We start from the raw sequence: 25,918 nt of genomic DNA on the forward strand, positions 1-25,918 counted from the left end.
AACATTTAACATTTAACACAACATCATGAATACTCCTTATAGGGGTATTCATGATGTTGTGTTAAATGTAAAATGTTTTACCATGTTAAATGTTAAATGTAAAAAAGCTCCTAGCTGATTTTGTGAAAAACTTGTTTTATAACCCTTCCTTTCAAAACTTCATGTTATTGTTTAATTCTAAATTTTGATTAGAGTAATTTATTACAACATGCCTAAATTGAGTGAAAAGTGGAAGTCGTGTGAAAGTGATGAAGAGAATCAAGATCTGCTGATTGACAACTGTCATTATGCCGTGTACGGGGCTTCGGGGTTTCTAAGCCCGACTAGGGGTTCCTCGTACAGGTATTATATTGAAATTTAATCACATATTAATGTATTTATATTTATATTATGTATCTCTATCAGTTCCTGATGGGAACTGACTGAAAGGGGATGCGCTATATTTAATTCAACCACTAGACACCATCTGAAAACCCCCGCCGTGGTATGCTAGATATGAATATCATAATTAATCATTGGAGTTCCTTTCCAACGGTATCGTGTTCACCAATTTACTATGCTATATATATATGAGGTGGCATGCAGGGATTATTAATTATAAAGTAAAGTCCTTGTTACATGTTTTATATTTACAATTATATATTCATTATCAAGAATACTATTATGAGAGAGCATGGTAAACTTGTATCCTTATACTTTAATTATAAGAGAATGAATTGAGAAGTACCAGTTGAGATATTTATACTGACTGTAAGTTATTAATTCTACTACTGCCATTCTAATTACATCAGAAAAGGTCTTACTTGTTTCGGTACATCTGTCGGCTTGGCGGTTGTCGCGGAAGAGCGTCCATATGGCCTCCCGGCTGCCGATGATCTTTCAGACTGTCTTCCTCTGTCAGACTGTTCTCTTCTTTCAGCTTCCCTCAACTTGTCTTCCTTCAACGCCGGACCTCCTCAAATTCTGTCTCTTCCGTCCAGCTCTCTCAGGCTATGTCCACCCCGACTGTGACTGTGTCCAACTCCTGACTCTTCCCTCTGACTCTCCACCAAACTCTATCCTCAACGGTGTCCATCCCTCTCTTTTTGTTCATTTTCTCCCCTCTCCTTCTGACTCCTCCTTCTTTTGATTTCTGTCCTTTGATTGGTTCCTCTATTTTCAGAGGGGGTGAGAAGGTCCAATGATATTTGACGAAAGTCCTACCTTTCATCTTTAAAAGTTTCTTCTTTGAAGAAAGCCGGCTTCTGGGGGCTTACTTTATTTTTCCGAGGTTTTTAGAGAAGCCCCGTGTGAGATAAGGGGTGTTTATTTGTTATCAATTACGGCGGCTATTTCTCTGTACTTTCTAATATCTAAACTGGCCACGTGCAAGATAAGGGCTGTTTGTTTGTTTAACTCTGCCTACACGGTCAACCGTTCCCAGAGGGTGCATACCCTCTGTTATCTATATATCTTTGTACATTTCTTTAGATCTGTTGCCGACGGATTTTTGACGGTATCTTTGGCATGCCGACAAAAGAAATTATTTTAAGTTAAAAAACTCCAGCTGGTGCCTCTCATACATATCAATTACATCATTAGCATTGTCATTCATTGCTGTATTAGTTATAAAAACATCCAAAACAATAGTCACACAATCAAAACACAAACTACGAGCAAGTAACCTAATACAACAACAAACTAAATGGCGACTAGCTCATTTGGTCTGTTGGGTGACGTCTCCATTTAACAGAGCTAGTAACAGTCTCTCAAATGTTATATCGTTTTAACATGATAAAAGAAGGGAATATTTTTCCATTTACTATAAGGTTTTCCATTTAACACGCTTTAACATGTTAAACGAAAGATCGTGAATACCCCTATAATTGATAAGAGCTCTTAAATTAGAGCATTTTAATAAAATGAGTAATTGTTCTTGTGACATATTCCCAAGAAGTGAAAGGTATCTAACTTTTCTTAAATTGAGAAATTTCGTTCTACACTGGAATATCGTCCGCAACGATACCATTTCAAAATTTTAATTTAAATATGGCATTTAAGTTTCCACCTTACATGAGTCTGCTTAAAAAAAAAAAACTAGATCAAAGACATTTTTCAAGATTATTTTCTGTCATGGATTCCTTAGCACTGTCTAATTGTGGTCAATCTTCGAGCAGCTCAGCAAAATATCGAGATTAACTCCATACCATTCCTCCAATTCCTGCTACTTTCGGTATCAATAAACTTCGTTTTTTTATCACATCTTCTGGAGATAAGCGGTAACCCGTCACCACCAAAGCTTTTGGAATATAATTGAAGTGTGTTTTCAGCGTATACGATTATATCGAAAAACCTTATTAAAAAATGTGTGAGTTTCGGCGCTTCGCGCAAGTTCAATACCAGTTGTATACTGATTCAATCTTGATATATAGTAGCTATTATAGATTTTTAATTAATACCAAAATTTTATTATGCGCATATTCCTTATTTCAGACATAATTTAATGATCAGAATACATCATTACCCCCACCACCGCACTCTCCGTTACGCTACACTTTTGCCTACATGACTTCCAGTATCTATAACCTCAATTACCCCCACTACTATACTACTAAGCCACGCCCATTCTATTTCCGTTACGCTACACTTTTGCCTACATGACTCCCTGCAATCTAATTTATAAGACGTTGTCACGTCAAAAATATATATAATACAAGAGCTTGTAGTGACACTATCTATCAGGGACTGCCAGTACGAAGAGCTATAGTTCGTCACACTTTGGAGCATCACCTGTGTTTTCTCCACCCATTTATTGTGATCATTCATTCAGTAAAATGTAAATAATTTTATAATGCTATATGTAAAAATGTAAATAGTAATATAAATGTAAATATGTTGATTTAATAAATAAATTATATAAATAAATAAAGAATATACTGAATCACAAAAAAGTTAGTTCTTACAGGCGGTGACTCTCACCTGCCTTTGTATGGTTAGTATAAACAATGGTTAGTATAAACAACCTGTACCTTCTTGGGACAGCAAATAGAACATTCAGTATATTTTCCTACATTTTCTTTATATGAAGAGTCTTAATTCACGCTTGTTCCCTGCAGGTCACCTCTTTCCTCTACTTTCTATCCTTTCGTAGGACCCGGCGGCAAGATACTCTCCTTACATACCTCTACCTCATTCGTATCTACAGGAATAGTACTCGGTAGAGCGAAGTTAACTTCCTGCATGACCCGGCTGCTGGCGACCTTCCGGGCTGGCATTCCTCCATCGTACCTGCAGGAATAATACCCATTAGGACGAGGTTACCATCATTAGAGAAATTATAGCTGGCACTCGTATGCCTCATCCTATCAATTCACCTTCTAATTAACTACCTTACCTATATTCAACACGCATTGTCGAGGCCTTCTGGTAAAAATACCTATATTGTGTCTATCTGAGTCAGATATAACACAACCACCTCGTCAAGCTATATTTTTTATCGATTTTAATGATGTTCAAACAGCCTTCATGAAAGGTATAACCAAAATAAGGTGAGAACAATAATTAAATTAACTACTATGAATAATATTTTAGCTATAGGAAAAAAATATTTTAATGTAGGAAAAAATAAGATTTTTTACCCCTAAAATATTATCAAAATAAAAAATCAATTCCATTGAACCCAGCTTACTGCATAAAGTAAGGATACGTGAGAATAATATATTTAAACAGTTTGTAAGTTTTGGCACAAAAACGGCAGCTTCCCACCACTGCAGCGCCGGTTAGAATCCGGAGGGAGGGGTACTCAAACAATTCATAAGATTCCGTAATTCCATTCCTCAGAACACCCGTCAGCTCCTAGTATCCTCTCTCGTCTACCCCCACTTCGACTACGGTTCCTTGGCCTATGGAGGACTATCTGCAGAACTAGAGTTGAGACTGAAGAGACTCGTGAATTGCTTTGTAAGATTTATCTTTAGGTTCCCAAGGCGCTCTCAAGTCTCCCGCTGGTATACCGAGTTGAAGTGGCTCTATCCAACCTCCCGATGGTAGGTGTTTTCCTATTCCAAGTTCCTAAAATTAAAAACCTATCTACATCCTTGATACCCTCACTCTTCGATCATCCATCCACTCATTAAACACCAGATCTCAACCGATTGATTTATATATGCCCCCCTTTAGATTCGCCTTCTTTAGCAAATCCTTCGTCATACGTGCAACCTCCTTTTGGAATTCTCTTCTTATCTCCATTCGCCAGTCCTCATCCATTCTTTCCTTTAAAGAACACCTATTCCTTTACTTATTATATAACCAAACCTCCGCATCATTGTAAGCAGATAAATAGGCATATATTGATTAACATTATAAACAGTAGTTAAGCCAATATTCCAATGTCATTTCATTTCACTATCTGAAAACTTGTAAATGCTTCCCAGACAAAATTCTTAATATATGAACCATGTATTTATTCTTAGGGATGACAGAATAGGACATATGTCCCAGGATAAATTTATTTTTTCATTTCATTTCAAACATTGTAATAATTTAACCACATAATAGTAATGATATATATAAACCTTATAAATGCCGCAATGACCTGTACTAGTGACAAACGTGTAGATAACTAAATCAGCATAGGAAAACTTGGTTATGAATAATAATAATAAAAAGAGGCCTTTTTTTAATTACAGTTACGAGATAAAATCTTAAGTATTAGAATATTCTTGAGAATGCATTACTAATCATGTACAATTGAACTTTTATCTTTATTACGTTCCATAGAGGTTCTTAAAATGTCTAATACACGAGGCAGCGGTTTGATAAAGCGAACAGCTGTCTGATACTAAAATGGTCGGATAAAGGTCAACAAAATTGACGTTAGCTCTTCAGTTAGGGTCCTCCTCTCCTTTAAACATCAAGCTAATGTGTGTCAAGAATTAGGCCTGATTACTCGGACGTAACCAGGTATTTATCGACATTATGTTATTAATTTTAAAAAAGAGATCTCGGTTTACGATATGTGTTAGTATAAGTATAATCTGATTGTTGGTCAGCAATAATGAACTTTGCAAAAATATTTTTTAAAATAGTTCATTTCAATCGGCTTTAAAATGCTGTGTTACATTTACTTGTTTAGGATTTTTTTTTGTATGTGGGATTTTGAGGTATTTTGTTTACAGATTTTACTTTAGTTGCATTTTAATTTTATCTTTGTAGTTTTAATTATCCGGCTTTTTATATTTTATTTATATTTATCTTTGGACAATTGATGCGTAAAAACTGAAATAAGTTCGTGTTTCTCAATTTATATTGGAGTAGTAATTTTTGTTTGGTTAAAAACTCTTTCATATCAGATTTTAGTTTTTATGTAATTACCAATTACACATTTCTGATTGTGATACATTTATATAATAAATTGCATAACAGTACACAAGTTGGTGCAATTAAACTTTCTTGTGCATTATTTTTACTATTTGAGATAATTGCTTCTTTAATAGTCATTTCATATCAAAACTTCCTTCATTTCATTCTTTATATTTATTATTTGGACTAATGTTATAAAAATATATATCTGTAGTTAAGTTGCATATTTCATCATTAGTACATTTTAAATTTGTTCTAAATCGCCAATTTAAAAAAGTAGCCAGCATTGAATTTTAGTGTATGTTACCATTTGCTCCTGTTGTATTCTCATAAACTAATATAAACAAGCTTAAATGTTTTTTATTATAAACTACTTTGTTTTAGTTGCTTGTTTTTTTTTTTTTATTGTAATCCATTTTTAATAAATAACTACCCAGTTAGAATGAATTAGAGAAAAATATTTGGACGATACGAAACCCACAATTTCTTAATTTAAATCTATATTATTTTAACAGTTTTATTTTATATATCACTGCTTTGCTTGAATAGTGGCCTATCTTAAAAAAAATTTGGTTAGAATTAGACATATTCCAAAGATAGTACTTTAGACTGTGGTTACTTTCTTAGCTGAGGTCGTCCTACAGACTTTTCTAAAAATATTAGAGTTGTTACTAATTAATTTCAGTCTATGATACAATCTATGGATTATCTCAAACACAAAATTAATAGAAAATTCACATTGTCTGATATGCCATTGTTCAAGCAATGCAGCAATGTATATTCAACATATTTGTAACTTATCGACCTTTATTCATTGGCTAGTCTCAAACATATTCCTCTTTACCCCAGTCTTATTAGTAAAATATATTTTCATGTATGTCTTAATATATTTCTCATGGATGTATTTGTTACATTTAAAAAAATATATATATTCCTGATTCTCAACTATATTTTCTTTGTCATTTTTTCCAAGGTTTTTTGTATAAAATATATAAATTATTATACTCAAGATCTATTTTTTAAAACATACATTACTGTTGAAAATGTACTGGATAAAAGATTTTTTTCATATTTGGGCATTATATATTTTCCAAAATGTTCCCAGCAAAATGTTCTGTTGATTATCATTTGTATCCATCTTTCATCTAAACTAACGTTGTTTTGATTGATATTTATTTTACATCCTTTGTGTTCATGAAAGAGACTCAGAAGTGAGAAAAAAAAATTTTCATAGAAACAGTGACTTAAAATTTTATTAATTAAAGTTAAAATTGTTTCATTATCTTTAATAAAATTCATAAATTATTTACATTAATATGTGAAGTAAGTTTATTAATTAGGCTTATGACATAACTAAATTTTTAGTAATAATAGTGAAAATGTATATTATTAACACAATAATACATGTTTCATTTGGCATCATATTCTGCTGATCAGAATAATTTATGTTATTAATTTTTTTTAATGAAAAAAACGTGTGACATTTCTAATTTTTTATTTTACTATCTTATAAACAAATAATTTGAAGATTCTTTATCAAATAATATTCTTAATTTTTGTTTGTGAAGTTCATTTACTGGATTAATCAATGTATTTTCCAGAATATTCATGTTTTCAGCGATTTGAAAAACACTTTCTCCTCTTTTCTCAATCCAGTGATTTTATATAATACTTAATTTATGCCTGCAGTGCTGATTAAACCCATCTGTTTACTTTCAAATCAATTTCTAGAACGAATTGAAATAGTTATTTTTTTTCTTATTGATTCATCAAGGAAAAAAAAAGTTAAATGCTTGTTTGTGTTCATTGGAAGTAAACAAAGTTGCATTTTGTCTTTACATTAGAAATATGTTTATAAATATTTTTTCTTATCTCTTAACCTGTTGACATTAATATGTTTCCGTGGATTGTTATTGTGCAATTATCAGCCTCTATAAACGTATATACTTTTCTCATTTATTAGATTTAGCTACTTACTGCTGTGGAATCCATGTGTTTTAAAAAAATATTTTATTTTGTTCAATTAATAATATTATATTTTTTATCCAATTTTGGTCATTTTGAAGTGACTCTCTATTACATCCTGAAATTTTGCTCCTAATGACACTTAAAGGCATAACATTTGCTCAGGATGTGATTCACTGTCAGTTTCTTGTTATAACTAATTTAAACATTGAAATATTAAGTGAGTTCCAAAAAATAAAATATGTTTCATAGGGCACCATGTTGTTTTATTAAGAAAGTAATGAAAACCCAAAATTATATATATATATAGTTGACTGTATTACTTAAAATATGAAGAAGATGGTCAGGGTTGTGGTCGAAATTGTTTAATTAACTAGAAGAAAATATAAGTGTATTGTAAATATAAATAAAAATTACGGTTAGTCAGGTAGGTTTCCCTTCAATCTACTTTTGTAAACTGAAATTCCCATCGTGCATTGTAACCCTCATTAACTGGAGATGATTTTTGTTGATTGATAATGATCAGTTGACCCCCCTTTGATTTCTTTTTTTGCCATATGATCTGCCAATTCATTGCTTCTGATACCAATACTGCCCAGTAACCATACCAAATAAACTAAATAAGTAGTCATCTTCAATGCTTACCATTTTAAACATTAATATGTCAATAATGACCTTGTCCATATCTCCAAGGCTTAAGTGGAGCACTATTGACACCAAGTATTGTAGGACCTTACGATTCTTATGATGTTTCTTAATATAATTCTTTATAATATTCTATGTTCACCTCTAGTTTTTTTTTCCCATCTTTATATTTCTATATTCACCTGTCAAATTCAAGATTGACAATCAGTAGAATGTCTGACTGTAATATTAATTAACAAATGGAATGTTAAGCATGAAGAAGAATGGCACCCAGTGGTACTTTTCTGACTTTTCTTACTTTTTCATGTTAGTGGGTCCATCGTCCAAGTTATTTTTAGTCTCCTCCTTGTTTCTTAGGCATAAAAGTCATCGAGGGACAAATGCTAGTAACCATCAGTTGGACCGATAATGTAGCGGTATTCGTGCTTTGAATGATGACTATCATTCAGAAAGACCGTGCTGGTTCAAATCTGGCCTAGAGGGGAGGGAAGAGATTTGACTTTTATTTTTTGCTACTAGAATATTACAGGTGACTATAGAATTGGTTGTGGTAGAACCATACCTTGCTTTCTTGCCCATGTAATTTTACTCTTTAACTTTAATTTAATTTCATTTTTCTTTCTATTTTATCTTGACTGTCTTTCTTGGCGGTTACAATTTCCAGTCGATCTAACATATTTTTTTTCCCACTCTCTATTGGCGAAGTTGAAATCCAACCACTCTAGTTAGTGATTGAATTTCTGCCCGAGCAGTTAAGATTTCCTCTCGTTTCTAATATTTATTACTTTCTTTATTTCAGATTCTCCATATTTCTTCTCCTATGTTCCTTCCTTTTTTTGATTTTTTTTTTTTTAAGACACTATATTTATTTAAGCTTATTTTTTTTTAATCATATATTTTGTTTTTCTTTCATTCATTTCATATGTTGATTTAAATTATTTTAAATACTACTTACATATCTTATTATTCAAAATCATTACTCACCATTTAAATTTTCTCTATACTTACATACCATTCTTTCTTTCATTTAATTGCACAATATCTGTCATTAGTTCCACATATCACATTACTATATATTATTCATTATCCCAGGAGTACAATTGCAATTCTACCACTCATCACCATACTCTTTTTTAGTTTATATTCTATTCATATGTATTTATAATTTTTTTAGTATACTGCATTCATCTTTTTTATATATCATCTTTTTTTTACAATTTCATACGTATAATCTTATGGTTGTATGATATCTCACAATGTTTGTGTCTCATTCTCATTTAACCTTGCAAAATTGGGCAAAATGTCGGTTACTAATAAATAGTTCTATTATTTTTGTGCTTTCCTTGTTTTCTATCCAGACTACCTACCTACAATCACCTCACATTCGTTCAACTATTAATCTACCAATAAAAGTTATAGTTTTAATAGTATTTGTGACTTTTTAAAAATGTACCTTACAGATAAAATATAACCTAATATTTGCTAATAGAATAGAATAACAGGTGACAATTAACAGAATTATTAACCATACCATAGCAATCTATTCAACCTTGATAACAGCTAACACTTGTTGAGATAAAATAACAGTTATTTAATAGATACTATTACACTATCTAAGAATACTTAATACAGAAGTAAATAAGAAATAATTAGCTGTTTATAATATTCATTATCATTTTATTTATATTTATGTCCTACTTTTTATTGGTATGAAGGATTGACGGTTTTCTGAAAAAAATAGATAAATAACTATATAGAAAAATCAATATTGACTTAAAGAAGAAAATTTCTAAAAAAAAAAATCATACATCATCTAAAATCATATGAAATTAAAAAAAAATTATATTGTATGTGCTTAATAATGTTTAATTTTATGTTAAAATATTGAATGTGTAGAAAAGAAAGCTGGGAACATCTGACTGGATTGGGATTATTAGCTATAATTATTTTATTTCTTTTATTTAGATATGCCAATCCATACCGAAAAAGTAAACAGTAGTGAGTCCAATTTTATGTTTCAATTTGGAGTTAATATATTTGTTTGTTTAATAGTTGTTCTCTTACAATATTTATTCTTTTATATATGTTAAAGAAAATTGTTAGTAACATAGTTGCAAGTATATCCAGCAATGCTTTGCTATTGCTATATTTGAGGATGTATATATATATATATATATTTATTGTACACTATTGAAACTTTCCTATCAATTAATATATAAATGAAGTGATGACGTTAACTATAGTAACATAAATGGTTAACAGCTAGGTTTGCCATATAACCATTATTACTGCTCCAATTTACTTTATTTTTTCTTATTACTTTTGGAAAATTGAACATCTATGATATTGTTATATACTACATAAAATATGAATAGGTTTTATATAATAACCCTCATCGTGCTTCTATATTAGTACTCTATTGAAACAATTCAGACTGACTTAGAGTGTGTTTGGTTAATGATTTGTTAGGAGTGAAACATTAAGCTTTCCGACGGTTGTATTAATGTTGGAATTGGAAAAATTCAGGGGAGTTAAGAACGATTGATCACATGAATGAACAACCGGAATAAAAAATAAATCAAAGTGAAATATTTCTAAATTTTATTTTCTTAAAAAAATGGTATTTGGACGTTTCAGATTATGCTTTCATTAAGATGAATAGGTATTCATTAAAAATTAATATGATTTGCTGTTTCCTAATATTTTTTTCTTATTCCTCAGAAAGATATAAATCGATACATTTTTTGTTAATAGTTTTTTTCACTGAAAAAATCAAGCCAGCCAAAGTTCTTCCAGGGAAAATCCTGAATATTTAGCAAAAAGCCCCGTATGAATCGTATGAACGGTATGGCAGTGCATAAAGTACAAACAAACAAATATTCATTTTTGTATATTAGATTTATTATTATACTACCTGTATTCTGCAATAAATTTAAATTATAAAAATGATAATTACATGACTGTGTGCATCTGAATAAAAAAAAGAAAGGACAGCAAGCATCTAAATTGTCCAAAATAAAAGAAACAAGCCTTATTGCATATATACTACTACTACTTCTACAATCCGGTGTCAAATCCTGGCCTCCTCCAGCAGCTTCCACCCATTGTCTCGGTCCCTTGCAGCCGCCATCCAATTCCGAAGCCCCAGCATATTTGTTGCATCAGCAGCAACACCATCAGACCATCGCAGCTTTGGTCTTCCTCTTCTCCTGGTACCATGGAGTTGCTCCATCAGTAATTGTCTTGGTGGATCCTCACTGCCCATCCTAATGAGGTTTCCTGCCCATCTCAGTCTTGCCATTTTCATCACTTGAAGTATATCGGGGTCCTTAAACATAGTGTACAGCTCCTGGTTTTTCATCTTTTTCCGCTCTTTTCTGATGAGAACACCACCATATAAATGTCTGAAGATTCTTTTTTCAAAAACTAGGAGTTCCTGTTTACAAGCCCGGAAGGTAGTCCAAGTCTCACAACCATACAAGAAGACTGGGCGTGCTATCATCTTATAAAGACAAAGCTTTGATTTTCTGGAAAGAGCTCTTCTCCGGAACTGCCTTGCCATACAAAAATAGCAGCGATTTGCTGCTATGATCCTATGCCGAATCTCTTGTTCAGATTCGTTATCTTGAGTTACCTATGAGCCAAGATATGCAAAAACATTAGTCTTCTCAAATTGGTATTCCCCGAAGGTCACCTCCTCTCCAGGCCTAGGCACCTCTCCCATAACCATATATTTTGATTTTTCCGAATTGATATGTATATATACAGTGCAAGAAAATATACAGCCAGATGTTAAAAAAAAAATTTTTTTTATTATTACATTTACTTTCTTATATAAACTTATAAATGATTATTTTAGAAAGTGTAAATGTAATAAATATTAGAAAAAGTGACTAAATTAGATAAGAAATAGGTTGATAAACTAAAATATAATTTGGCAAAGACAGAGTAGCCTGCAATTTTTTGATAACATTGTTGCCGTATTATTTAGAATAAGTTGTCATTGAGAATTACCAAAACTTAGGAATGAAATAATAAGAAAATGAACAAGTTGAGACTTAATGTATATTTTTTATTATAGTTGTTTTATTATAAACCAGTTTCAAACTACAATTAAAATTATATATAAATAATTCATAATGGTTTTTTTTTTTAATATAAATTAATATATTGATGGCTTATTTCACAGTAGTGCTAAGTACATTTCCACTAACCTTTGAAAAAATACAATAATAGGTTCTGTCTTTTAGAAAAATTGCAATTTTTCAAATTTTTTTTTTTTTACTGAACAGACTAAGATTTGATTCCTAAGTAATAATAATAGTAATTGAAAAGTTGTAATTTTCCTAAAAAGATAGAATGTTTTTCCTAAGGATAGTGGAAACGTGCTTAGCTCTACTGTGAAGTAAGCTATCGATATATTGATTTATATTAAAAAATTTGCATTATTAATTATATTAAATAACAAGACAGGCAGTTACATCTTTTGAATAAAATAATAACTAATGATTTGAGCTAAATATATTCACAAAAAAATAAAAGAATTATTTTTTTGCCTCAAAAAAGTCAAAAGACCCTAAACCCCCCAACTCATATTTTTATTTATTTGTAACCTTCTAAATACTGTTATATACTGTTCATAGTGTTTCACCATTATCCTTATAAGCATAATACTAATAAAGGCTCAGATGCCGATACCTCTAATTGTTCTCTATATACATATGTCCAGTGACGCCCGTCCAAACTCGAATCTACCAAATCAGGTTTGATGCAATCCTCACAGCTATATTTTGGTTTGCCCCTCGGACATTCAGTGTTTATTAACATTTTAGCCATTCCCTCAATTCAGCGTTGTGTAGCCTTCTAAATTCTATTTTTAACTCATTCTTTTTCAGCCTGAATTTTTTATGTAATACTTTATTTTCAAAAACCTTTAGGCAATGTTCTGCCATAAGTGCCAGAGACCATGTTTCACATCTGTAAAGAATACTAGGAATGATAATCTTTATGAACATAGTTTTATTTATTTATTTTTAAATAAATATCTATTATTTAAATATCTGTGAAATATCTTCACAGTAAATTTATTATAGCTTTATCGTTGTTATAGGATTTAAGGATGAGCGATTCTGACGATACGTACGATTCCTTCGATGAGAGAGATGCGCTGTGCAGTTTTTTACCTCAAGGAGATCCCATCGATGGTCTTCGACAAAGAAATAGGAGGAAATTCTGGGAAGAATGCGATTCTCTTGCAGCTGAAATACCTGGCTTGAAAGAAGTAAAGGTAATTAGGCAAAATTTACTCATTGATTATTTTATTGTTGCATTATAAATGTATTTACTTTTATTTTTTTGTATTGAACAGTTCCTGAAAAATCTTTTATTAAAACTTCTTTGCTTGCTCAACAATATAATTGAGGATTTTTTTCTAGTTTGTAATTTGGATTCATTAATATAACTAATAAACAACATTAAGTAATATTCAAGTGTCAATTCCATACAACTTACCTGTTACTTATAAAGTAACTGCAACCATTGTCCATTTTTAGTGGTTTCTAGTTTATTATATAAAATTTGCTGTCAGAGATTAATCTCTTACTTTCAAAACCAAGCAATGATCTAAGAAAAGGCTATGACCTTCTGTTATGGCTTGTAGGGGTTCAAAAGGAACCTATACTAGCCCAACCGTGAAAAGAAGTGAACTGCCGAATTTTGTTATTATTATATTTTAAAATAAGTGAACATAATAAAGGAAAACAAAATATAGAAAATGTACAAACTAAAAAAAAAAAAGAAAAGAACAAAGCAAACTTAAAACTATTAAAAAAATTAAATAAAGGTTGACCAAGAGCAAAAACCAAATTGTTTTTATATCACCGAGGGTGATTGATGGAGCCTCCCTGCTGTGGGTAGATTATGTCCTGGTGAAGATAGTTTTGAAAAGATGTATGTCTGCCCGCCGTGGCTAAAATGATTAAGCTGGTGAAGATGGCGCATACTGAGACTTTAAGAAGTCATTTGTCTATTTTTGCAGTATAAAAACAACAGAGAGTAGTTGTTTTGTTTTTTGATGTAATAAAAATCATATGTTCATGTAATCAATTTGTGGACCATATGCTGGCTGCTACACCTTTTTTTTTTATACCACAACGATATATCATTTTGTTACTTCTTTTCAATTAATATATTTGTGGTGATGTTCAAACCATAAATATTGGCAGATTGCCATTTCCCAAAACACAACATAGGCTAAAAGAATTACAATTATTTCTTTATATTATCGTTATTATTTATAAAGAATTCTTTATTTCTTTTGTTTATTAAGTATAAAATTACAATTGATATAACTTGCTGAGATGTTACCTAGTTTCAGTATCTCTCATTTTATTAAATATTATTTGACTTATTAATTATGACTGTGGTTGCAATATTTATTATTAGAACTAGTGTAATTTAGTTTAGAAACAGACAATTGACATGTCATAAAGTTATATTTGTCACTGAAACCTAGAGACATTGCCATTTGAGAGTCACAATTGACTCTGTTTCTTTTCTAGAGCCCGCCTTCTGTAATCACTTGATATCATAATAATTGAATGTTGTTTTAACTAACGTCAAAAGTTCAAATTTTATTGGCAAAAAAATTATTCACACTCTGAAACATGTCTTATATGTTATAACTTGTAGGTACAAACAATGTTATCAGATCAATGTTCACATGTAATACCCAATCCTTACTTCTTAAGTAAATTGATGTTTAATCATCCTGTATTGAAAGACAATTCCTCGAAAATGGGTTGTAAATCTAAAGAATTAAGTATTGTAAATATGAAATTGTTAAATTATTTCAACAAGGATTTAGTTACCAATGTATCAGAAAAAAAGTGGGATATTCTCATGTGACCGTTCAGCACATTATTAAAAAGTTTAAAACCGGATCTGTCGATAATAAAAAGCACACAGGTAGAAAACGGTTGCTTACAGTACATGAATCCCGAGAGATCATGAAAAAGGCACAAAAAAATTGAAAAATGAGTGCTCGTCATCTAGCAACACACATCGCTTTGTCTTATGGAAAGACTGTTACACCCCAAACAGTGAGAAATTGGCTACACGAAGCAAGATATAGAGGTAGAGTGGCAAGAAAAAAGCCCTTCATAAATGAAACAAACCGAAAGAAAATATTGAAATTCACTCGGAATTATGCAAACAAACCGCTTTTATTTTGGAAAAATGTATTGTTTTATGACAAAAGTAAATTCAATATATTTGGATTGGATTGAAGAAGATTCGTTTGGAGGAAAAAAGGGAAAGCTTTCGAAACCAAAAACCTACTACCTACTGTAAAACACAGTGGGGGTAACATCATGGTTTGGGGTTGTATGAGCACCAGTGGGGTAGGCAAACTTGCAATAATCGATGGAATTATGAATGCTGAAAAGTATGTGGATATGTTGCGAGGTAATGTAAGCAAAGTGTGCAGAAATTAAGAATCGAGGGGCAACTATTTGTTCCAGCAGGATAACTACCCCAAGCACATGGCAAAAAAAGCAAAAGAATGGCTGTTGTACAACATTGGCCAAATGCTGCCAACATCACCTCAATAACCACATCTTAACCCTATCCAAAATTTATAGGCACTATTAGAATTAAAAATTTGAAAATATTCGAGTTCTTCACGAAAAGAGTTGATATGCAATCTTAAGAAAGCTTGGGCAGAAATTGACTCTCAGGAGACTAACAATCTGGTAGAATCAGTGCCCAGAAGACTTCAAGCAGTGATAAATGCCAAAGGATTTCCAACGAATTACTGAGAAAATTTTAGGACTTCTGTTTCTGTTGAGTGGGTGTATGAATAATTTTTTTGCCAATAAAATTTGAACTTTTGATGTGTTTAAATTACACAATTTTCCTAAAGTTGCAAGAAAATAATTTCGAATGTTGTTTGTTATTAGGATCCGATGTTATTTTTTGTTAAAAAAAAAAATAATTAAAAATATTTTCACAGTTAAACTAGGTGTATGAATAACTTTTTGAGCAACTGTAATCAGTAATAGACTTACTTTACCTTGCACAATTTACAATCTATAAATTCAAATATTACAAAAATTTGTTTGCCACTAAAAATTAAAAACACCTAAATCATAATCAAATGGTTTTAAACACACTGGTAAAATGCATCAGATGAAATTTAATACATTAAAAATTATTTATTTTAAAAGAAAATTATCTGTATATTGTAAAAAATGTTAACTTAAGATTATGGCACAATATAATAATTAAACCCTCCTATCCTTATAAACTCATAATATCTAATAGAATAATGATTTAATTTTATATAGTTGAGTTGTAGAATTGCATTGTTAGCTGTTTTTCCACCATTCTCACATATAGTCCTAATATTCTCTTCTAAATCACTCTTTCAAACCTGTTTAGCAGACTCATTTATTGTTATTGAGCCCACATTTTTCCACCATTTACGACTACTGATCTTATTGAGAGTCTTATTGTATAAACTTGATGGTACAACGTTCAAGTTTGTTTTTTAATTATCCCTAAAAGAGTAAATTTAACTAGGAAAAAGAAAATGGTAATCTCTAATTATTATGTATTTATTTTATATAAATTTAAAGGAAATTCTTGAAGAAGATGTCATCAGTGAGCTTGAGGAAGAGGAGAGGGCTGGATGTCCGCTACCGAGCACGCCCGAAGATCCCGCCTTGTTTGAACAAGAGGTATACTAAGCCATTTACTTTAATTAGTAAATTTTTTTTCTAAAGATGATTTTATTTATAAAGTTAAAAATAATTAAAAAGTTTTAATGTCTATTAATTTAACAAATTATAATAATAGCTATCTCATTATTGTTTGAACAGAGCCAAGATCTGTTATAACAATAGTAATTTAGTAGTCCAAAAATTTAAATTGATAATCAGCATATCAAAAACATAATTTTGCAATTTTCAAAACAACTTTCAAAATATTTCTGGTCCCGGTTTGATTAAACATTCTATCATAATTTTGACTTCTGTTCGCTTAAAAACAAAGTAACCTAACAGAAAAATCAGTAGAATAAAAATTGTAGCTGATTTATTCTTCTTTAATTTAGTTTAAAATGAATATTAGAACTTTGATTGGATATATAGTTGTCAAGTAATCTAGGCCTTTAGAATTATATTTACTTTTCTTCTAAAATTATTATTTTCTTTATATATCACTTTCACATTTTCAAAATTAAACCCATGTCTATTTTTATAAAGATGTGATACCATTCCTTTGTAGAATTAAAATAAACTGTTGAGAGTGCATTGGATCATTTGTAGTTGGAGTTATTATTCATAAAATCTATTAATGATTACTTCTTACAGAAAAAGTCACCAGTAGGAATAGGAACGATAGTAAATTATATAAAATTACTCGGAACTATTTAACCTTCCTTTTCAATAATCCTGACATCACGACTGCTTATATTGATCAATTCTTTAATCTGTTGTAAAAAGATAAATGACATGTGATGACATTTATTGATGCCTTTTCCTGGCTTCTGTAATGATCAATCTTTCATATTCTTCTCTCCATTCCCAAGTTAGGTTCCTCATCTGACAATATGGTGCGTTGATCTTATTCTAAACAAAGTGTAATGCACGTGTCCAAACCAATTTAGCAATATCTTTTTGTAAGAATATTTTTTAATTTTTATATATATATAGTCTTTTCAACTTGTTGAGACTTGTTTGTATGTCTAGTTACCTATTTTTTTCACAATTTGATTAATTTTTAAAACTCTTCATTACAGATCAACTTAACGCTATAATCACTTTCTTGTCAACACACTATTTTAACCTCCCATACACTCAGGTCAGGCTTATAATTAATTTATTTCTAACTCTATTTTGGTTTTCAAATTTTTATTCCTTTCATTATAAAAATTCATATAAAAGTTAATTGTAAATAGTAATATAAAATTTACCCATATTTTTCATAAATTAATTTTGCTTAAAATCTTTGCATTGTGGTGTTGGTTCAAATTTCCTGTATTTGTTTTAAAATTTATGGTATAATTAATGTTCTCTGATATACAAATAGACTCAATTATTTTTCTTTTGAGCATATTATTCTCTTTATGTAAAATTATTTTATTACCAATGTCGAATTTGTATTGGTTTTTAGCTTTGTGGTGCACTAGTGCTGTTTTATTGGGATCCTTCTCCTTATTTCTTATATTATTGCTATGTTGATATATTCTATCACCCAACAATTGCTTACTTACCTATATATACAGTTAGATAATTTTAACAAGGAATTCTTTATATCAATTCTGATTGATTTTTGTATATTTTATTCCTTCAATTTACTATGATAATTTTTAATTTAATGTTGGGCCTATTACATAAGGAGTATTGATCAACATCATAATCTTTAAATGATTTCTGTTTATCTTTGGATAATCACTTTATGTAATCTAATCCATAAAATTTCTTATTTATTGCTTTATTATTTATAATTTTGTTATCTTTTCTATATTTTGAGTTAGTTAAATGTCTTTTCTAGATATAAACTGTTTACATATTATTATTATTTTATAGTTTTCCTTTAGCTCTCGTTATTATTTATTCTTAAATTAATTCATAATTAATTAAGATTGATGAGCTAATAGTGGACCATGGATTTATATAGTGAGGAGAAGATGTTAGGGGGTGCAGTCAGTGAAGAATGCAAATAATTAAAAACTTATTTATTAGTGCCAACATTTCGGCCAGAATTTCAAGCCTTCATCAGAGCTAAAAATAAAAAAAACAGATAATGACCAATGATAAAAAGGATATACAGAATGATTAGAAAATAACTAACATTATGGATACATAAATAGTATTGAAAAACATGAATAGTTTAAGGATTATAAGAAGATAAAGGCTCTATGAGAACAGTAATATTAAAATTAAGTAAGAGGAAAAAACAAATAAATATGAAAATCTAGGTAGTAAATATTTGTACCAATTGAAAATTATTTAAAATAAAGTGATGAAAAATGTGGAAAATAAAACGTATATGTAGATAATTAAATGTGTAAGTAAAATAAAATCATTAAGGAAATGAAGTGTAAAGTTATATAATCCAAAAAGGAAACAACATATACACATACATTTTATTTCCCATGTTCTTCATTACTTTATTTTAAATAATTTTCATTTTCTATGTTATTATTTGTTCTTTCATCTTACTTTTTATTATTTTTATTTATATATAGCTTTTACATATTATTTATTATAGCCGTTGTATTATGACAGGTAAAAGAGGTACTGAAAGTGGGCCTGCGGGATCTTGATCTAGGGGCTTTGATGAACTGTGCTCGGGAGCCAGCCGAGGAGTTAGTGAGAAAGGTTTGGGAATCATGGAGCGTCTGTCACTTCCATCATCTTCCACTTTGGCTTCAGGACAACGACTACTTACATCACGGCCATCGGCCTCCACTTCCTTCGTTCATGTCGTGTATCAAATCTATATTCAGGATCCATACTGAAACTGGGAACATTTGGACTCACCTTTTGGGTAAGTAAAAATTTTTATGGTGTGTTGTGGAAGTTTTCTATAAATTAATTAATCAGATTTTTAATCACTTAATTAATTGTTCCACTTGATTATTTTTTTAATTGGTTTCATAATAATAACTTAAAAAAGATAAATAAATAAATAATAGCAAATAAATACAGCTAAGTGAATCAGTCATCCGATTTTATTATAATTAATATAATTGAAACACTTAATAATCGTGAACTGCTGACTCTCCTGTTTCTTAAGGAATGTAACTGGAAACATTCATGAATTTTTCATAATTTTCTATATGCAGTACAGTATAATTTTGGTAATCCGAACTAATTGCTGCAGGGAGGTATTCGGATTACAGAAAATATTAGGAAAAATTATTTAAAAAAATTCCACAATATGAATATACATAACTATTTTTATTTATTTATTTTATTGGAAATTTAACAGTTTGGAGTTTTAAAAAATTCAAAAATTATTTTCTTTTATTTCTCTGTTATGTCAAGTGATGATTTAATTTGTTAAAACTATAAGATTGTTCTGAAGGTATTCCGAATGGTGGTCAATAAGGTACAAAATAATATAATAAAAAGTAATTTATGTTAACCAATGTTTCGCCCCACTTTGCAGAGCTTCTTCGTCAGTCTGACAACACCTTGCAAAGTGGGATGAAGCATTGGTTAACATTAAATAGTTTTATCTACTATTTTGATATCTGTATTGACCGCCATTCGGACTACCTTATTACATTCTGCCTCATACAGTCAACTATCTCCTTCCAATATAATAAGATCGTTAATTTACAAGTGAAGAAAAAGTATAAATAAAAATAAGCACCTTGTATGGATTTATTTAACTCTTATCAGTTGCTTTTGGAACTGCCATGTTCAACTGTAATATGTATAGGCCTTGACAGTGAACTATCACAACTTATCAACCTTACAAGATGTAACAACGATAGGTGGGAAAACATTTTTCTTATATATTTGTCCAAAAACCTGAAATTTTATGGGCCCTGGACTCCAAAAATAATCCACCCCGGACCCTAATAACAATTCCACCACAGACCACAAAAACGTATTTGTCCTAGAACTTAAAACTGTATCACAATTTTAGAAAGTTTCGACATATTTCACCTCCTATGTAACACACGACCACAGCAACAAAGTACTGTTATCATGAGAGAGGTGACTTACGACCAGTAAGGGTTAAAAAATAATTATATATATTTATGATATTAATTCAATTAGTTTTAGAGAATCAAATTTATACAATAGATAATTATGTATTTATATTTCCAACGAAATATATTATGAACACTTCCATTGGAACTAGATTCCCCTATATCATAACTAAAAATTTCCACTTTTGATTTTCATGGTGATTACAATAACTTGCCTATAGATCGGAAACTCAAAAATGTCCTTCAGAAATGTGCACTTTCATTTGAAAACAAAAATGGTATTGCCTGCTTTTATCTAAAAAAAAAGTTTATTATTTACCCGAGTTCGGATATACTATAATTTGGTTGTATATTTTTGGAAAACTGCTTTCAAAGGTTGTTCTAAATATGCTATTACATGCAAATCCTATCCTATCAACTTATATTTAAAAATATAAAATACTATATTTTTCAAAACTCTCATCATCAATTTCACTGATGATCAGCATACAAACTATTTGCACTCTTCTTAATTTTAAGATGAGTGGAAGTGCTCATCTTTATTATTCTTAGTTAATATGTCTGACCTAAAGTCAACGATCAATTAAACACTAGCACATTGATATAGAACGTGTTCATTTATTTAAATATATATATTTTTAAAAAAATCTAATTTGACATGTAAGAAAATTCAATTGATCACTCATCTGCCATTTTGATCTCACTTGTATAAATATTTATTCATCTAAATTAAAAAAATTCAAGGACTCTTGTCATTTTTTTTGTATAGATAAGTGTATGATATGATAACTGGATTGTTTGTTTTTAACTTAATTTTTTTTTTCAGATCTTATTTACTATAATGACTTATTTATATTTATCGATTCTGATAAAAATTAGTTTAAAATATATAATACTAATATAATATTCATATTTTAAAGTAGCAATCGCTGAATTATATTTATCTTTTTCCTCTTCCTCCATTCCTTAGTTGTTGAAAAAAACCATCAAAAACGATATATTTTTCTGTAATAGTCTGTAATCTACCAGATTTACTCTTTCCATCTGCTCCCATTTTTATTTTTAAACAAAAGTAATTATAAATTTTTTGATGTTATTCTGTCAAACTTTCAGCCTAAAAATAAATTAAGGGTTCTTAAAGACAACAATAAAAATGTTTTTTCCTTTCCCTATTCCAGGAGGCTGGTTGCTATTTTATTAAACGGTTAGCAATCACAAACTCCTTAAAACAGGATATTCGGTCTCTTTCCCTCCGAAACAATTAAGTCTATCTTTTTAAATGTTCTGTAACTTGTTATTGAACATGTTTAAGATTTATACCATTTTGTTCCCAATGTTATCTATCTCAAGGGAGTCCATCTTTAGTTTAACATGCGTGTTAAATGAGAAATATTTCCATATTTTACCATGTTAAAACAATATAACTTATAATATGGAGATTGTATGAATATATCTGTTAAATGTTTGTGTTGGTATAGTTTTGGATGTTTTTATAGCTAATAAAGCAATGGATGACAATAATAATGATGTAATGACAGTTGTCAATTAACTCATTTTGATTCCCTTCCTCACAAGTTAGTAGATCAACAAGATACTAAGTAGCCAAATTTTTACACAACTTTCACTTTTCACTTAATTTAGGCATGTTGTAATAAATATCTTTAATCAAAACTTAGAAGCAAACAATAGCATGACGTTTTGGAAGGAAAGGTTATAAAAAAGTTTCTCAGAAAATCCGCTAGGAGCTCTTATGCATTTAACATGACTTTAAATAGTGCTGCTCAGAATCCTATACTTATAACATTTAACATGGTAAAACATTTTACATTTAACACATCATGAATTCTCCTTATGTACGATGTTCTACATTGGAAAGAGCTCAGTTGGTTAACATGTGAGGGATCAATCCCATACCACAGTTGTTTAAGTTTGATTTGATTGTATTTTTGTTTTTAAATATCATTAATGTATTGTTGTTTTAAATTATTGACTTAATAAAAGCATCATTTCTAGAGCGTATAACTTATATTATTTTATTTTTTTTAAAGCATTTTTTTTATGTGTTTCAGTTAAAACTGCAAACAGGCTTTTACAAACAGATATTTTTCCATTGTTGATGTGTTTTTTATTTTTTAAATAGATTCATTTTTTATCAATAAAAACATTCCATTCATTCATTAATAACTAGCTGACCTGGCAATGCTTTGCTATTGCTGTATTTGAGGATGTATATGGACTTAATGAACACAAATGATACTTTGTTATAAATTATTGTATTGAGTTATGACTTTTTGTTAATATAATAGAGTTTAATGGAATCAAAAATATTTTTTCTTATTATTCGAAAAGAGATGAATCGAAAAGTGTACAATAATCATGAAAAGAAAGCATAATTTTTGAGAAGATCAACAGTACACCCTGTAGCCAAGCATTCACACAACTTCCACTTTCCTCTCAATTTAGGCATGTTGTAATAAATTACTTTAATAAAAACTTAGAATTAAACAATAATATGAAGTTTTGGAAGGAAAGGTTTTAAAGGTAAAACAAGTTGCTCAGAAAATCCGCTAGGGCCTCTAATGCATTTATCATTTAACATGACTTTAAATTGGGCTGCTCACAATCCTGTTCTTATAACATTTTACATTTAACACATCATAAATACCCTTAATGTAATCTTTTCCCTATATAAAGCAGTCATCGGAAAGATTAAAAGCTAAATGAAACAAAATCTACTAACCAGAACGTTTTTCATAACATCATTATCTTAAGTATTGTCTCTAGGCTCATTACTGAGATAACTAGATGATGCTGTGGTGCTATATTTTTCGTTTTGGATGTGGTTCATACTCCAAATTCGATGCTATTTAGATTCCTAACTTCTTCAAGAATTAAAATCAATTGTTTCCATTTTTAAAATTTGTATTACCTTCTCTTTGACAACTCCTTGAAGCAGGCACACAAACACACACTTACATGCAAATATAGTTTTCTTGATATCAATTTATAAAAAGCATTCTGTGCCTATGGAGAGGCTACTTTTGAGTAATTTAAGAAAAGAAAATATAGAGCATGAGTATGGTTTAATAATATCAGTCTAGTTGGTAATCATTATAACTTCAGGTTAGTTGTAATATGTAACTGTTGTAACTGTAAAATGTGATGAGAAATTTTGATTTTAGAATGATCGTTTCACTAAAAATTAATCATTATTTTTTTATTAAAAAAATTAATATTAAAATAATTGTTTTATCACTAAAAAATAATTATTAAAACAATTTTCATCTTCTAATAAGTTGTAAAAACTATTATTAGATATTTTCATTTTTTTTTTCCCCTGAAAATCTCACTAAATGGGGTTTCCCAGGCAATATGTAAAATATATAAGGACCTCTGAATTAAGGCATACATTTAATCAGCCAATTTCAGTAGATACCTTGTAAGTTTTAGGACAATTGTAGGGTTAATGATATTTTCTTAATTAATATTTGTTCCTGTATATGTTTAGTTATATGTTATTACTTATTTCCTTTATGACAGATCATAAAATAAAAAAAAAAAATGTGTTGTTTTTTTTTTTCAGGATGCATTGCATTCATAGCTGTCATGGTGGTATTTGTTTCAAGATCGTCCGAGGTGGTGCCTATATCGCACAAAATAGCCCTCACACCGTTCTTCTTAGGAGTTATCTTATGCCTCGGACTGTCTGCTGCCTTTCATGCATTTTCCTGCCATTCTGAGTTTGTTGGTAAACTTTTCAGCAAGTAAGTTTTCTTTATTTTATAAATTCTGGATTTTCTTTCTTAGGAAGTTGTTTGTATATATTTGTTAATATGATGAGGTGAAAAAAAAAATTTCTATATTTATTTCTTACCCGAAAATTTTTTTACATTTTTTTTAAAAAAAGAAAATTTTTTACAGGGAAGAAAATAAAAAGGTTCCAGATACTGATATTATTCAGAAATAAAAAAGCATAACACTGAATAATGATAATAATAAATTCTTCTAGTTGCAATACATACAAGGTCTAACCGATACAATTAAAAAACTTTTACCAGAATATGACAGTACCAATATTAAAACAGGGTTATACAATAACAAGTTATAATGCCAACTATCTAACATGAAAGATAAAATGGAAAAGTTAAATGAAATATATAGGCTTAACTGTGAAAAAATATATATTGCAGAGATATCCAAAAAACTGGATACCAGGATTAATAATCACAATAATAATTTGTTTATTTGTTTATGGGACAATCCCTGTACAAATAGAGTTAACCTGTAAAGTACATAATTGAACAATCCTTGTAATAATAATAATAACAATCAACAAACTATTAGATTATTATATAAGCTAATGACAAAACAGTATACCCAAATGGTGAATTAAAAATCATTTATATAAGCTAATAATTTATAAATTAAATAATAATAATAATAATAATCTATAAATTATTACATGAGCTAATAAGAAACAGTATACCCAAACTGGGATTATCTACATTAGTCAGAGTGAAAAAACAAAACAAAAACTACATTACTTACTTAATAAAATAAAAGAAACAAAAACTATACATCTTATTGTTAAGATAGATATTCTACTTTAAGCAAGATTAAACAACATATCAAAAATGTCAAGAATATAAACTACACAGCATTTTATATTACAGCATAACTTTAAACCGTAAATTGAACTTCAAAAACCCCACCATAATAGACATGAAAAAAAAAAACACTAAAAGGGTCTTAGAAGCAATTTACATAACTAAAAATATCAACAACACTGTAAACTATAAAACAGATACAAAACACACCGTGCAGATATAATAAATAGGCTGGCCAAATAAATAAATAATCAGGAAAAACATTTAAAAACCATAATTTTAACATAACTAGCAAAATTCATTAAATATAAACATCAATAAGGAGGTAAAAGAACATCACATAAGTATATTGATATGCCCAAAGAGGTAATGCCTAATATAGTAGTACACTGCTTTGTGCTAAAGGGACAAGTGAATGCATCAGTAGTGAAAGACATTGTTTAAATAATGTTATGGAGTAAATTTTAAATTAATTGTATGCATGCCAATTTTTCAAAAATAGAAATAGATGTAATTGACAAAATGAAGTAAAATAAACTATAAGGTTATAATTGTATTCATATAATATATAGAAAAAAAATTGGTGATATTAAATTAATTGTTGCTATATTAGTAGATGAATATGGAGTAA

General features: G+C 29.5%; 2 protein-coding genes across 6 annotated transcripts in view; one reads left to right on the forward strand and one right to left on the reverse strand.

Moving 5' to 3' along the window:
* AdipoR (adiponectin receptor) overlaps nt 1-25,918 on the forward strand; it is a 46,622-nt gene that overhangs the window by 6,527 nt on the left and 14,177 nt on the right. For 3 of the 5 annotated variants that reach the window (XM_014432728.3, XM_014432729.3, XM_014432727.3), the window contains exons 1-5: nt 4,794-4,941; nt 13,061-13,237; nt 16,587-16,688; nt 19,242-19,503; nt 24,264-24,444. In XM_014432728.3, the coding sequence (XP_014288214.1) occupies nt 13,070-13,237; nt 16,587-16,688; nt 19,242-19,503; nt 24,264-24,444 (713 nt within the window). In that variant the 5' untranslated portion in view covers nt 4,794-4,941; nt 13,061-13,069. Of the gene's footprint in view, nt 1-4,793; nt 4,942-9,830; nt 9,949-13,060; nt 13,238-16,586; nt 16,689-19,241; nt 19,504-24,263; nt 24,445-25,918 lie in introns of those variants that run through there. The other 2 variants (XM_014432731.3, XM_014432730.2) reach the window with 2 other exon arrangements.
* Nucleotides 11,021-11,452, reverse strand: LOC136795202 (uncharacterized). Its single transcript, XM_067045006.1, has one exon. The coding sequence runs from the start codon at nt 11,450-11,452 to the stop codon at nt 11,021-11,023; it is 432 nt and encodes a 143-aa protein (XP_066901107.1).

Source organism: Halyomorpha halys, unplaced genomic scaffold (genome assembly GCF_000696795.3).
Source record: "Halyomorpha halys isolate HHAL.00 unplaced genomic scaffold, Hhal_1.1 Scaffold1103.1, whole genome shotgun sequence".
NCBI lineage: Eukaryota > Metazoa > Arthropoda > Insecta > Hemiptera > Pentatomidae > Halyomorpha > Halyomorpha halys.